This window comes from Carassius gibelio, chromosome A2 (genome assembly GCF_023724105.1).
Source record: "Carassius gibelio isolate Cgi1373 ecotype wild population from Czech Republic chromosome A2, carGib1.2-hapl.c, whole genome shotgun sequence".
Taxonomy (NCBI): domain Eukaryota; kingdom Metazoa; phylum Chordata; class Actinopteri; order Cypriniformes; family Cyprinidae; genus Carassius; species Carassius gibelio.
In genome coordinates this window covers 25,572,578-25,586,105 of record NC_068372.1, presented here as the reverse complement: position 1 = coordinate 25,586,105, position 13,528 = coordinate 25,572,578, and the positions used below count along the sequence as shown (strand labels likewise).

At 35.5% G+C, this 13,528-nt stretch overlaps 1 protein-coding gene across 4 annotated transcripts in view; it reads left to right on the top strand.

The window, feature by feature from the left end:
• Positions 1-93: 93 nt before the first annotated feature.
• LOC127934784 (kin of IRRE-like protein 1) overlaps positions 94-13,528 on the top strand; it is a 29,409-nt gene continuing 15,974 nt past the window's right edge. For 3 of the 4 annotated variants that reach the window (XM_052532356.1, XM_052532357.1, XM_052532355.1), the window contains exon 1: positions 216-629. In XM_052532356.1, the coding sequence (XP_052388316.1) occupies positions 572-629 (58 nt within the window). In that variant the 5' untranslated portion in view covers positions 216-571. Of the gene's footprint in view, positions 630-13,528 lie in introns of all 4 variants that reach the window. The other variant, XM_052532358.1, reaches the window with a different exon arrangement.

Here is a 13,528-nt window from a genome sequence, read left to right as displayed (position 1 = left end):
GCAATCGAACGGCTGTAGCCATTGTGACAACTTGCCCCGGTAACAACTAACCTCAGTCTCCTCTATATATGAATGATAATAAGGTCTGTTAATTCCCAACTGCTCCTTATTTGGATAATAATGGTCGTCTGATTGAACAGCTGGCAGATTTTAAAAGGTGAAAAATAATGTGTGTATAAGATCTAAGATCTGTCGAGCTGTGACATTGAACAGCGTGTAAGGACGACAAACGCAATGTGTGTGTGAAAGAGAGACAGAGAGAGAGAGAGAGAGAGAGAGAGAGAGAGAGCTCCGTCGGCGCAGTACCGAGCGAGTCCTCCGGTGATCTCAGAGAGATGCTTTTCTCCTCCACAATAAAAAACCGAGATTTACTGAAAGAAAGAGATTCTCCAGCGCGCTCATCCACACACATCTCGCGCGCTTCTGCTGAGGAGAGAAGAAACATGCGCTGAATGAATGAACGCAGCCCGTCTGCGCGCGAGTGACATTATCAGCACCGGTTCGCGGGGGTTCAGAGTCCAGTGTGAAGAAGATGATCTGATGCTGTGTTTTCTGAGTGACAGAGGCGCAGATGGGCTTCAGCATGACTTGCCTCTGGATCTTAACTTTGGCCATCAGTGTTCACAGAGGTAAGACACGAGCCGCCTTCACAAGCAGCCAAATTTCTTCATTCAAATGCGTCTGCCTCTCTGTCACACGCTCGCGCACAGCTGAAGGTGTTTTAACTTAGTTACTATGGTAACGCTATAGGTTAAATAGCGCTTTGTTGTATAATCTCGTGTCATGGTTTTTAAATAGTAGGTTTTGGACAGTATGGCCCAATGGTGACATTATGCGCGTGTGTAAATTATTTTAAATGCTTATAATTTTTGAGAAAAATCTAAAATGTTATAGGCTCAGTATATTTCGTTTTTTATGGCTGTTATGAATGGCAGTTTTCAGGATCATGTTCGCACCTCCGATCCGCCGCCGTGCAGCTCGCGCTCTGTAAGGTAATTCAGGGTCTCGCGCCTCCCGTCTTGCTCGCGTGCGCGTGACTGTGTGCAGTAGCTACAAAAACCGTTTTCCGCGGGACGCATCACTGGTGACGGCGATATTTGACTGAGAAGAAACCACATCTAGATGAGTTCCGCGGACGAACGTGACTGTAGTGTAAAATGTAACAGTGAATGTGAATGAAAGGTGGGTTCTGCTTTGCCGCCAAGAATGAATGAAGAAAAATAAACAAATAAACATGTTGATGCGTGTGTGTATGTGTGTGTTAGCAGTTAGCAATTATTAGTTAGTGTATATATATAGTTATATAGTGTTTATATATAGTTTTTTTATTTAAATTGGTAAACTGTAACTTATTTCTGTAGCTAAATGGTAAAAATAATACATGCATTAAAATATGTATAACGTTACAGATGTTATATGTAAGGCATGTCATTCTAACAGAAATATTTTAAAAACATGTTAGAAGTAAACATTATTAATTACCTTATAATTTATGGAAAAATATATATAGTTTAGTTTTACAAATATTGTTGAAATTATATACAATATAATGTTATTAGTAATGAATGATTGTGAATTATTTTATAGAGTATGGAGAAAGGGACATTCCTAATTCACAGTGGGAACACTTTTCTTCTGACTTTATTTAAAAATTATTAATAATAAAAATGTATTTATTGTAATTTAATAGTTATTTATTTAAAAGTACTTTTATTTTGTTAGACAGTTGATTGTATTATTTTGCCTTTTCTATTATAGCTACTGTTTATAGCATTATTTCAGGGTTGTTTGCTATTCTGTTGGTGTTCTATTTCATTATTCATCATTACTGAACAATTTTGATAAACTTTAAATCATCATGTCACCTTCTATTACATTGTTATCAGAAGAACATATAATTTGAAGGGAAACTAAATTAACTTTGAAATCATACACTATAGATCACTGGGGTCCCCGGGGCCCCAAATACAAAGAAAGCAAATTCAGTCTCAACAGAACATTAGAGATAATAATAACACAGCCATTTTGTGCTTCTTAATTCAACCGGTGTGTCTGCAAATATCTGTGGATGTGTAGGTGAAGATCAGAGAGTGCATTCTCTCAGATCTGATACTTGTTAGCGGATTTTCTTGATAGTGTAGAGGAAGACACAGAGAGAGAGGTGCACGATGAAAGAAAGAGACTGAGGGAGGTGAGACCTGTTTGCAGGAAGTGTCAGCAACTTTCTCTGATCGAGGGATTTAGAGAAGAGAAAGAGAGAGGGAGAATGATGGATTGATTGAGAGTGAGTGCACCGAGTGACACAGACATGTTGTGATGGAGGGATAGCGTGATGGAGAGATAAGGAGACAGGCCCGACTCAGTCTATCAAGGGAAGGAATGCATAGGGAGGTAAAGAAAAGACTGAGGGAGGACAGACGAGAAAATTATGTTATTTTTTAATTAGTCTGCAGTATCATGTGTTTAACATTCCTAGTGTGATCTCGAGAGCCCTTGTGTAAACGTACCATGACCACATGACCACACTGTACAGAAGAAAAACGCTGACCTTTTTAGATCTTTGACATTATTTGTTGTTTTTGATGTTCTGTTCAGCTTCCTGGGATGTGAAAACATTAGGTCTTATTAAAAAAAAAGAACAAAATGAACTTGTAAATCATTAATGAATCCATTTTTACACAAACTATCCCTTGAATCGAATGCACTAAATTCCATAAGAATGACGTTATACAGAATTTACACACACAGAAACGTTTTTGAATCCATTCCCTAATGAAATGGCAGAATCAGAGCTTATTTGGACCATTCATGATTTAAGTTAATTGTATTAATTTAGCTATCTTTATGTTTTGTTTTGTCAAATTGTTATATTTTCACAATACACGTGAGTTCAAAGCAGCTTTTAGAAATTCATGATGTTAATGTTTATAATATCTCCACATTTTCATGCCTTATAGTCACATAAAAAAAAGCATTTTGTGAAAATACAAGAAATCAAACATTTGAGATATGCTATTTATTTAATGTAGCTTTACACAAGTCTATGTATGTGGATAAAATTGGACATTTGTATCCAACTTATAATAGTTACATTTTTCAACGAAAAAAAAATTCAGGCAGCTGAGATTTGCTGTATGCTTTACTTGAATGTACTGTACAGTATGTGGATACATGTCTAACAATACTGCATACCCAACATATCAAGTATAAATAAGCACATGATGATGACACCATGATTTTTTTATATAGTATATGCCCTTTAATTTATATTTATTTTTTGAAGAATCTGTTTGCATCCCAAGAAACCTAATGTTCCTGTTAATCAGGGGTGGACCTACACATGTAATGAGCTTCAGTTCAATTTCATCTACAGTTCATTACTTCTAGTATTACTTTCATTCACATATGATTCAAAATGCCTTGAGCCTGATCGTGACAGAAAGACAAAAAACTCCTAACACATTGTTTTCTTAAGCTTAACATTTTATATTAAGTATTCTTTTAGGAGACAATGACCAGCAGAATACAGTGTCGTGGAAAACAAACATTTGAAATCATCAAGCAACATGCGGTAGCGTTGCCCATTACCCAGCATGCTTTGCAACTGAAGTATAACTGAGTGAGTTTGGAAAATTTGATAAATTATGGACTATCTGGTAAAAGGTTTCAAAACTAGTTTGGGGGATTGTTTGTAGTTAAAAGGATTGTTCACCCAAAAATGTGAAATCTCCCAGCATTTATACTCACCCTCATGCTATGGAAGTCAGTGGGGTCCTTCAGTTGTTTCAAAATATATTTTTATGTTCAACAGACTAAAGAAAGTCATACAGGTCTGGGAAAATGTATGACAGAATTTTCATTTTAGGGTGAACAATCCCTTTAACTATCCCTTTAAGTGTACTACTGGAATTTATCATATAATTTCCCTAAATCCTTACACTTTAACTAATGGAAAAAATATGTATATTTTAGCTGTTTTTTTATTTAGTTTAACTTGAAAAGAAAAATTATCAAACAAAATTTAGGAAACAGAAATTTAAAAAATATAAAACAAATAGTTCAAAATATTCAGAAAAGCTGCAAAATCTCATCGATGCTAAAATAACACTGTCTTGTACACACTGTATGACTTAGTGTAGTGAGACACAAATGTTTAAAATGTCTGATGTTACAACTTTTTCAAAGAATATAGAAAAGTTTTATTAACATTTAGAAGTTGCATAAATGTGCCAATCATTTTGAAACTGGTTATTTTAATCCTATTGTACATTTTTCTCATTCATAGATCAGTGGTATATCAGTCTAACTGCATCTACTGTAGAAGACACAAGTGTTTGGGAATGTTTCCATGCACTTTGTAATAAGGCAGTAGATGAAGATTTATTTTGGATGACACTTAAACCAATGTGAGACAGTGAGAGAAACATTGATGGATTGCAGTATATATCTTTAGCTACGCAAGTCTGTTTAATTACTTGGGAAACTAGTGAGCATTACATTTCGTTGGCGTGTGGACCAAACAGCATTAGCAGTGGGCTTTTTGTTTTTTAACAACTACAATGATGGAATGTTGTCTCCAAATGCCTGGATTTCTATTTATAATGAGGTGATTTCTTAGTGTAGTGTATTAATATTAGTGCACCATGTTGCTCAACACACTTATAATAGTTGTTTATAGTAATTTGTCCCTGGACTTGTATAAACCTGCATGTGTTTAAAACAGGAGCAGAAAGTCGTTCATTTCAGCACAGAGATGATCATCTGGAAACATCTCATTTATAGCCGATGCTTGTGTAGAAGAAATTTCAGTCCCAGATCTGTCTGGGCTAGAGATCTCTCCAGTGGGTTACTAGTAGGCAGCAGTAATTTTGTTAGATGAATAACTGGGGCACAGGTGTGAAGACATACGTGCACGTTTGGACAAGAATAAGACTTTGTGGATTCATAAGGAGACTGTGAATACAGTTATATATGCAAAGGCACACATGTACACACATTTGAACCTATTTTTAAACTGTAAACATGTGATGGTATTAGTGTTTTTGTAAAGCAAACAGATGTACTATATATATATATATATACATGCATACATTTTGTGCATAAATTTATAGTTAACTAAAACCATAAAAAACCATTGAAATAAATGTTAACTGAAAAAAAGATAACACTTTACAATAAGGTTTCATTTGTTACAAATTTGATAACTATATTAGTTAACTACATAGTAACTAATTATTATTTGTTAACGTTCATTTCAACATTTACTAAAGCAGTAATAAAATTAACCGTTGTGTCTGTTAAGATTTTTTTATGTGTCTGTGCTAACATGAACTAACAAAAAGAATATTAGCTAACGTTAAAGATTTTTGTTATTCTCATTGTTGGTTATTTTTTGTAAACACATTAAATTATATTAACTAGTGGGACCTTATTGTAATGTTTTACAAATTATATATATATATATATATTTCAGCTTTATTTTGTAGTTATTTCTCATGCAAATGACTAACTAGAACAAAAATGACTAAAACACACAAAAAAATACTAACATTTTAACTAAAATAAAAATGGGAAATACAAAAAACTAATGAAGTATATACAGAATAACACAAATTTCCATAGGCCAAAATAATGTAATATATATACATATTTTGATATTCCAGTTGCGCAATTTAATACTTTTTTATTTATAATATAAATATAGAGTGAAACCCTGCCCCAGTTTCCATTATATAAACATACCCCGAAACCCTTGCAATAGAACAGATACTGAAGTTTGAGCACCCATACTGCGTGTGCTCTCAGGGCCCAAAGTCCCAACACTGGCCTTGAACAGTTAATTGGCCTTAATTGATATAATAGATGTTCATGAACCTTACTGACCATGAATGAAAAAAAGTTTGTGTGAGATCTGTAGTCAATATTCTTTTTTCTTTTTTCTTTTTTTGAATATTCATTGTATTCATTTTTTTGTATAATGTTGTTTAGTGCTCTGTGTAATATATTGATGATGTAATTAGTGGGGCCTTGTTGTTAGTATATGAATGTACGTATGTTTGAGAGCACTGCAGTTATCACTGAGGAAGAGCGGGCGGCATAAAGGGGGAAAACATTTTTGCACTGTCTCTTTTTTTTTTAAAATAAATTAGTTACTATAGCAACCCTGGAAGCAGAGGCAGAGAGGGAGGGAGATGGGGTGAAGTGGGGGAGTATGAGAGACCTGGTAACCATAGCAACTCACAAAGGGACTAGAAGGAACTTACAGAAATATATGAGACGTTGTATGTTGGGAGGGAGAGGAAGAAAAAAAAGAGCAAACGAGGTGAGAACCATCTCAGGGAGGGACAAGAGCTAAGTGCACGGAACAAAATATCTCAGCCAATCAGGAACTGACCCTCGTCACCATCGCCCAATCAGATGGCTGCTAGAACACAAAGCACCTTTCAAGCACAAGACTGCGGACTGAAGTAAAACATGACAAACAGAGAATGAATTTGCACCGCAAGATGCAGAAACAGCAATGCTCACCAAAAATGAATGAATAAACGTGACCCTGGACCACAAAAGTGTCTTAAGTGTCAATTTATCAGAATTGAGATTTATACATCATCTGAAAGCTGAATAAATGAGCTTTCCATTGATGTAGGGGCTCCATTTTAATAGGATCTGAGATACAACTATTTGAATATCTGGAATCTGAGGGTGCAAAAAAATCTAAATACTGAGAAAATAACCTTTAAATTTGTCCAAATGAATTTTTAGCAATGCATATAACTAATAAAAATTTTTGATATAATTACAGTAGTAAATTTACAAAATATCTTCCTTGAACATGAATTGTACTTAATATCTTAAGGAATTTTGGCATAAAGGAAAAATCGATAATTTTGACCCATACAATGTTTTTTTTTTTTTTTTTTTTTGGCTATTGCTAAAAAAACACCCCAGTGGCGACATTTAATTCTTAACATTTAATTCTCAAGCAGCTTAAAGAATACAGAGGTTTTATTGAAAATGTTTGATATTTGTTTAAATATTTAATATTAAAGAGTTGTCTCTTATTGTGTAACTGGGTAAATTTATGTTCTGTTTTATTCAGGCAGAAACAGATTTTATGTCCAATTGGTTAAGAATATGATATGTCAGTATTGCATGGCATATGGTTCTGCTCAGAAGACAGTCTGTTGGATACTTAGTCATCTAAAGGGATTTACAAAAACTGTAGCCCTCCCACAGCAGCTTGGGGTTAAGTTTGTAGCTTAAGGGGAGAAAAGATGGAGACAGATTATTCACAGTGTTTGGGTCATCTCTATTTGTAACTGAACTTGCAACCTTCAGGGCGGTGGTCCAGATCCTTTGGCATTAGGCTGAAGGATTCCCAAAATGCTTCAAATGACAGTGAAGGATTACACAGCCCTAACATTTAGAATCAGTGCATTGTTCTCACAACAGCACTGACAATCATGGGAAGCCGAGGACTTTGTGCTTACAAAGTCAACAGCTGGTTTTAAGGAGCAATTGCTGATGGTGCTCTATATCTGACATGTAAAGTGTATCTCCTCTTGACTGGCATTTCTAATACACTTACATTTGTGTATTTGTCAGACACTTATATCCAAAGCAAATCATATTGCATTCAAGATATACATTTTGTCAGTTTAGGGCTTCCCTGGGACTTGAACCCATTTCTAGTGAACTTACTGTACTGTTTGAGCAGCAGGAACACTAGTGAGTCAAGATGTTCTAAGTTTAAGTAGCTACACTACTGACTATATGTTTTTAGTACTATGACTGTAGGCATCCATATTCTCCAAACCATTTATCATCCGCAGGGTTCTGGACTTTCTAGTAACAAGCATTTTTTTTACATTCCTGCCTAAGTTTTACGTGTGTGTCTGTGTGTGTGTGTGTGTGTGTGTGTGTGTGTGTGTGTGTAAAGCTAAATAAATGTTTTAACAATACATATATTTATTTACTATCTTATTATTTACATTTAGTCATTTAGCATATGCTTTTAATTAAATTTTTTAATTATTTAATTATTCTAAATGTATATTCATTTTCATGCAAATCACTCACTGATTTTGAATGTAAATATGCATGTATATTATTAATAATGCAATTCAATACGTAATATTTGATTTGATCTAATTAGCAGAAAGAGATTCATTCCTTTTATTTTTCAGATACACACAAACATGCTCTGTCCCTCTGCAGTTCCTCAAGCTCACATGCAGCGCACACACATGCACATGCATTCAATCACTGCTCTTTTCTATGCGCACACATACACACATTAGATTTGCAAATGGAAGCAGCTCTGCCTGAATGAGGGGGTGCACTGGAGAGCCAAGAGGAAGGGATGAGAGAAAGAGAGAGAGAAGAAGATAACGAGAGATGTGTCTTTTGTGTTTTTAGCCTGTCTGTCTCTCTCAGGATACCCTCCTCTTTAGTTACCATGGTGACGGCATGCTCTCCCCTCCCCTGTCTACCTTCCTACCCCGCGTTCACACTCACTCGTTTCTCTGTTACCATGGCAATGCTTCTCCCTACCATGATACCTGTGCGTTCTTTCTTTGCGTTCAGAATCTCCCATTCTAAGCAGATGCATCTGTCAGTTGTTGTGTCTTTGTATTTGTTGCTGTACTCAAAGGCTCGTCATTTGTCTGTTCTGCTTGTTCATCAGTCCGTCTCTCTGAATTAATTAGCTGATTCTCAATATCGCTGATTCTCTCTAAACACCATCAGACAGCGTGCACAGGGTGGGCAGCAAGCAGTGTGCATATAAAGAGATTTTCGGGGGTAATTTTCACAGATGACATTTGTTGCCATGGCAACAGAACTTTAGGATTTGGATGGAAGCAGTAGAGGAAAGAATGTGGGAGAATGGATGGAAACAGCGTAAGAGATGTATGAAGAGAGAGGGAGTTCTGGATTTTCGGGAGGCGATCCTCTGCATGTTCTAGTTTTTCAGTGATGTGATGGCGAGCCGAAATGTCACAATGCAGCTGCTCTCTCCTTGTCATTCCAATATGTCCAGTTGAATTTAGTAGTGGGAGGGGGAAAAGAATCTACAATAGGATTTGTCCAAAAAATGAACGAGATTTGTATGTATTCTGGAAAAAGATGTATGGTCATTGCCTGTACTGGATCACTGTTGTGGTTCGTTGTCAGGACGTTGCTATAGGGTTACTAAAGTGTTTTTTAGGACGTTGCTGTGCAGTAGGTAGTTTTTACCAAAGTAGGTGACATTCTCAGAAAAAAAATGGCTTTCAAACAGCACAAATAAGTACACTAATAGGTACTAATATATACACTTTAGAGGAAAATGTGTATCTTTAAGGAACTTATTAGTGCCATTTAGGGGTAAATAAGGTACATTTTGAAACTGTTCTGTCATAGTGACAGCTTTAGTAGCATTTTTCTGAGAGTAGCATAACAGCTTTGGTACCATTTTGTATTACTGGCCCACAAAAAGACAATTTCCAAACTGGGGGGTTGTGAGGGAACTACAAAGGGTTTGGGAGTTTGATGATAAATAAAAATACACTGACTTACTCAAAAAGATTACTTATTTTATTTGTTTTGCATGTGATCATTAACCAACATCAGAGAACATCTGTTCTCAATTATTTCAATATTATATACAATTTAATATACATAAATCTCTGGGGTACATCAAGTAAACATTTTATGGCAGCACTTTGGTTTAGTGACTAATTTTTACTATAAGTTCATTATACATGAATATTACCGGCATACTGGCTGTTTGTTGGTATTTATAAAGCACATATTAACGCATTATTCTGCATGACTACATTTAAGATCCCTTAATCATACTCCATACCTAAACTTAACAACTACCTTACTAACTATTAATAAGCAGCAAATTAGGAGTTTATTAAGTCAAAATGTGTAGGTAATAGATAATTAATAATGAGAACAAACTAAAGTGTGCCCAAAATGTTTTAAAAGGAATCTTTATAATCTTTATATGAGGAACTGTGGAAGGTGAAATAGTCTGCATGTGCCCAGCAAATACTAAAATCTCACTTTAATAACTGATGTAAATAAAACAAAAATGGTTGGAATATGTTTTACAAGAAAATACGGTTTCATTTGTTTTTTTCTAGTTACGTTTTTATTTTTAATTCAATGTGTTACTTGCTGTTTCTTTGTAATTGTTTGTGAAATGTCCTGGGAATCTTCTGAGTGGAAATTGTTCCTACATCCTTTTCCGTGCAATATAAAAGATTTAACATCTATTTTTAGTCTCAATTTCTGATGACATCCTCCGGGTTATGTTTCATTCCTCTTACTTATTTACCATCATACCTTGAGGTGACACTGCAAAAATTCTCTTTCATCTTGAAAAAACATCAGAGAATGTGAGATCTTTATATGAGCAAAAATCGTGTGAGAGAAGCAGAGCCTAAATGAAAAATGACCGAAAAGAGCACAAAGTGTTTTCTTTCTGTGTTTTTGTTGCACAGAGGTGATTGATGCGGAAAGCTAACATTTTCTCAAATTTCTAATTAAGAGACAATAACTGAAAAAAGAGGGGAGGAGAGAGAGGTAAGAGACACAAGGTGAGATGAAAATCTTTTAGAACTGAGGAAGAAAAGGAAAGAAGAGAGACAGAGAGAAAAGAGGTAAAGGAAATGCCTCACATTCTTTCAGTGCCCGAGAAAGTGTGTGTGTGTGTGTGAGTGAGTTGATCGAATGGAAAAAGGAAATGGACAGTTGGGGTGAACGGGAGAAAAAGATGAGATAAATAAAGGAAGAAAGTTCACACACCAGAAGGAAAGATGAAAGTGGAAAACAGGAGCAGAGGAGCCATGCAGGAAATAAAAAGAAAGGAAAGAAAATATATGTCCTGCACCCCATGGAGATGACCTTTGACCTTTCTAACAGCCTGTTGCCACAAAGAGGTCAGTGGGTCGAGGCCTCAAGAAACTAAACAAACACAGATTAAGACCACTCTCTTTCTTTTTTCTTGCTTCTCAGCACTCATTACACTGCAACAGCTCAAAGTGGAGTAACAGCAGATTTTCAAGATTTTCACACACACGTATCTGAGAGAAGTACAGTAGATGTTTCGGTAGTTAAATCTCTCTCTCATGCGCTCCTCTGAGCATCAGTTGACTTGGGATTTCTGGGACGGGAGGGATGTATGAAATGAAATAATAATGAAATGAAGGGCGTTTGGCGAATCCTTTACGCTGTCCTGTTTCTGTGCCACTGCTGATGTCGAGGGTCACCAGGTCCCCCTGAGGCCTCATGGTACGCTGAGTGACATTTGAGTGGTTTTGCAGAATGTCCCGAAGCATGTTACCCCTGTATACAACATGCTGCTGTTTACAGAAGAACATTTTGTGGTGTTTGTGCGCTTTCAGAGTACTTACGGTTGTTGTTGTTTTTTGTTTAGTTTTTTTTATTCCTATGAATTCTTGGCATACACACAAATGTATCTCTGTGGCTCATTCTGCAAAACAGAATAACCCCTCGAGATTTTTCCTTTTTCATTGTTAATGGTTGTTCAAGTTTAATGTTTGATTTAATATTTAATAGATTATGTGTTAATAAATTGTTGTGTGCCAGCTCAGACTGAATTATTATGTTCTATATGTTGGAAATAACCTGGCCCAGATGAATTTTTTTTTTTTCTGCACTGATTTTGCGTGGAAAACCTGCAAAATGCTGCACTAAATAAATACATATATACATACAGTAATGTCCTAAAATGGCAAAGGGCAGAATTATTTTGCAAAGGATGTGAGTGCTACAGTCAAACAAATCCAGTCAGCGCATTTTACATGGAAAAACACTGAAAAAGCAGCAGTGGAATACAAAAACACATTCTACTGTATGTGAAGGGCCCCTAAATGATTCAATGAATGAATCGTTTAAGCGAAAGATTCAAATGACTCACTCATGAAACAGTAACTTGTTTCCACTTACTGAGAAAGCGGGACCACAGAAAGAGACACTGGAAAATTGAGAATTCCCTAAAGTATAAGTGAAGCCAAATATTAAATAACACAAGGGATGGATTGGGGTGTGTTAGAATTTTTTGAATAACATTAATATTATTCTAGTTCAAAGAGACCAAGAATAGAGAAAGATGCAGATGGTGGAAAAATAGAGACGGAGTAAATGCAAAGGCGTGTGAGAAATGTGTAGCCATCCACTTAGAAACGTGAACGTATGAATGAACAGAGTGAATGAAGGAGGTAGAGAGGAGGAGGTAGAGGAGGAGTAATCAAATAGAGGAAAGGTGAGGACTGAGTTAAAAATGGAGGTGTAAGCTGAAAGATGATGATATTTAAAGAGTGGGATGAAATCAGAGGTGGGGGAGAAGGGTTGAAAGTACTGTAAAAAGCAGAAATTGAAATTGTATCTGTTTGTTTCTCTCCTCTGTTCCACTTACACTTTCCCTCAGGAAGGAGTGGGATAGAGCGAAGTGGGAGAGTTTTATTCACACTTTTCCTAAAGAGATCAACAAAACATGACATAGGAAAAGAAACTGGCTTACACATGAGTACAGGTGCACACATACTGTAAAACAGGTAGATGCCGTAAAAGAAAGTCACACAAGACAGATACAGCAAACACACTCATTGATGTTAATGAGAGATGATGTGTGCAGAGAGGTAAGCATATTTACTACTCTAAAAAAAAACGAAATGAAAGAGTGAATAAAATATGGCTGGAAACAGATGGAAGTGAAATGAGAGTATTTGGGAAAATGGGTTGAAAAAAGACAAATGGGGTGGAAAAATAGAGGCAGATAAAATGGCTTTGATTAAATAAACACATTCATGTTATTGCGATTTAAGTTTTGTTTCATATGCTACGTTGCATTTCTTTAAAAAAATAAAATAAAATTAATGGATATTTAATTATCATATATTGATTGTTTTATGATTTCCTTTTATGAAGGAAGACAGTAATACCACAGAAAAATTAGCACAAATCCAGACTTTTCGAAAATGCCATCATGATAGTTTCAGGATCACTGGACATTTTGGAAATATTACTGTCTATATTTAACAAAATGGGCTACATGTAAAATAACTGCTGCAGTGCTATAAAACTATGAACTTTTTATCACAACAAGAATAGCAAAGTGCAATTTACTTTTGCAACCACAATGAATACATATTTTGATATGAAAATCCTGATATTTTTCTATTCGTCTGCATTTATAATGCCTAATAAACTTCTATTTTGCTAAATTATACTTTTTCCAATTTTAAATTGAATTACTTGATATGTCAGTCACTCCTGAAACTTTGCTCCTTGTACAGTATATGGCCCCTAGCACAAAAAAAAAAAAAAAAAAAGATTTTTTTATTCAAATTCTGAACGGATTACTTTCTATTTAGCCTAGAATGTGCATAAATAGCACTTCCTCTATAATGACTAAAAAAGCTGTGACTTCAGTTCATCCCGATCTCACAAAGTTCCTTCATAATGAATGAAGCTCTTATTTACATCATGTTATAGTGAGAGGATTCGAGCGACC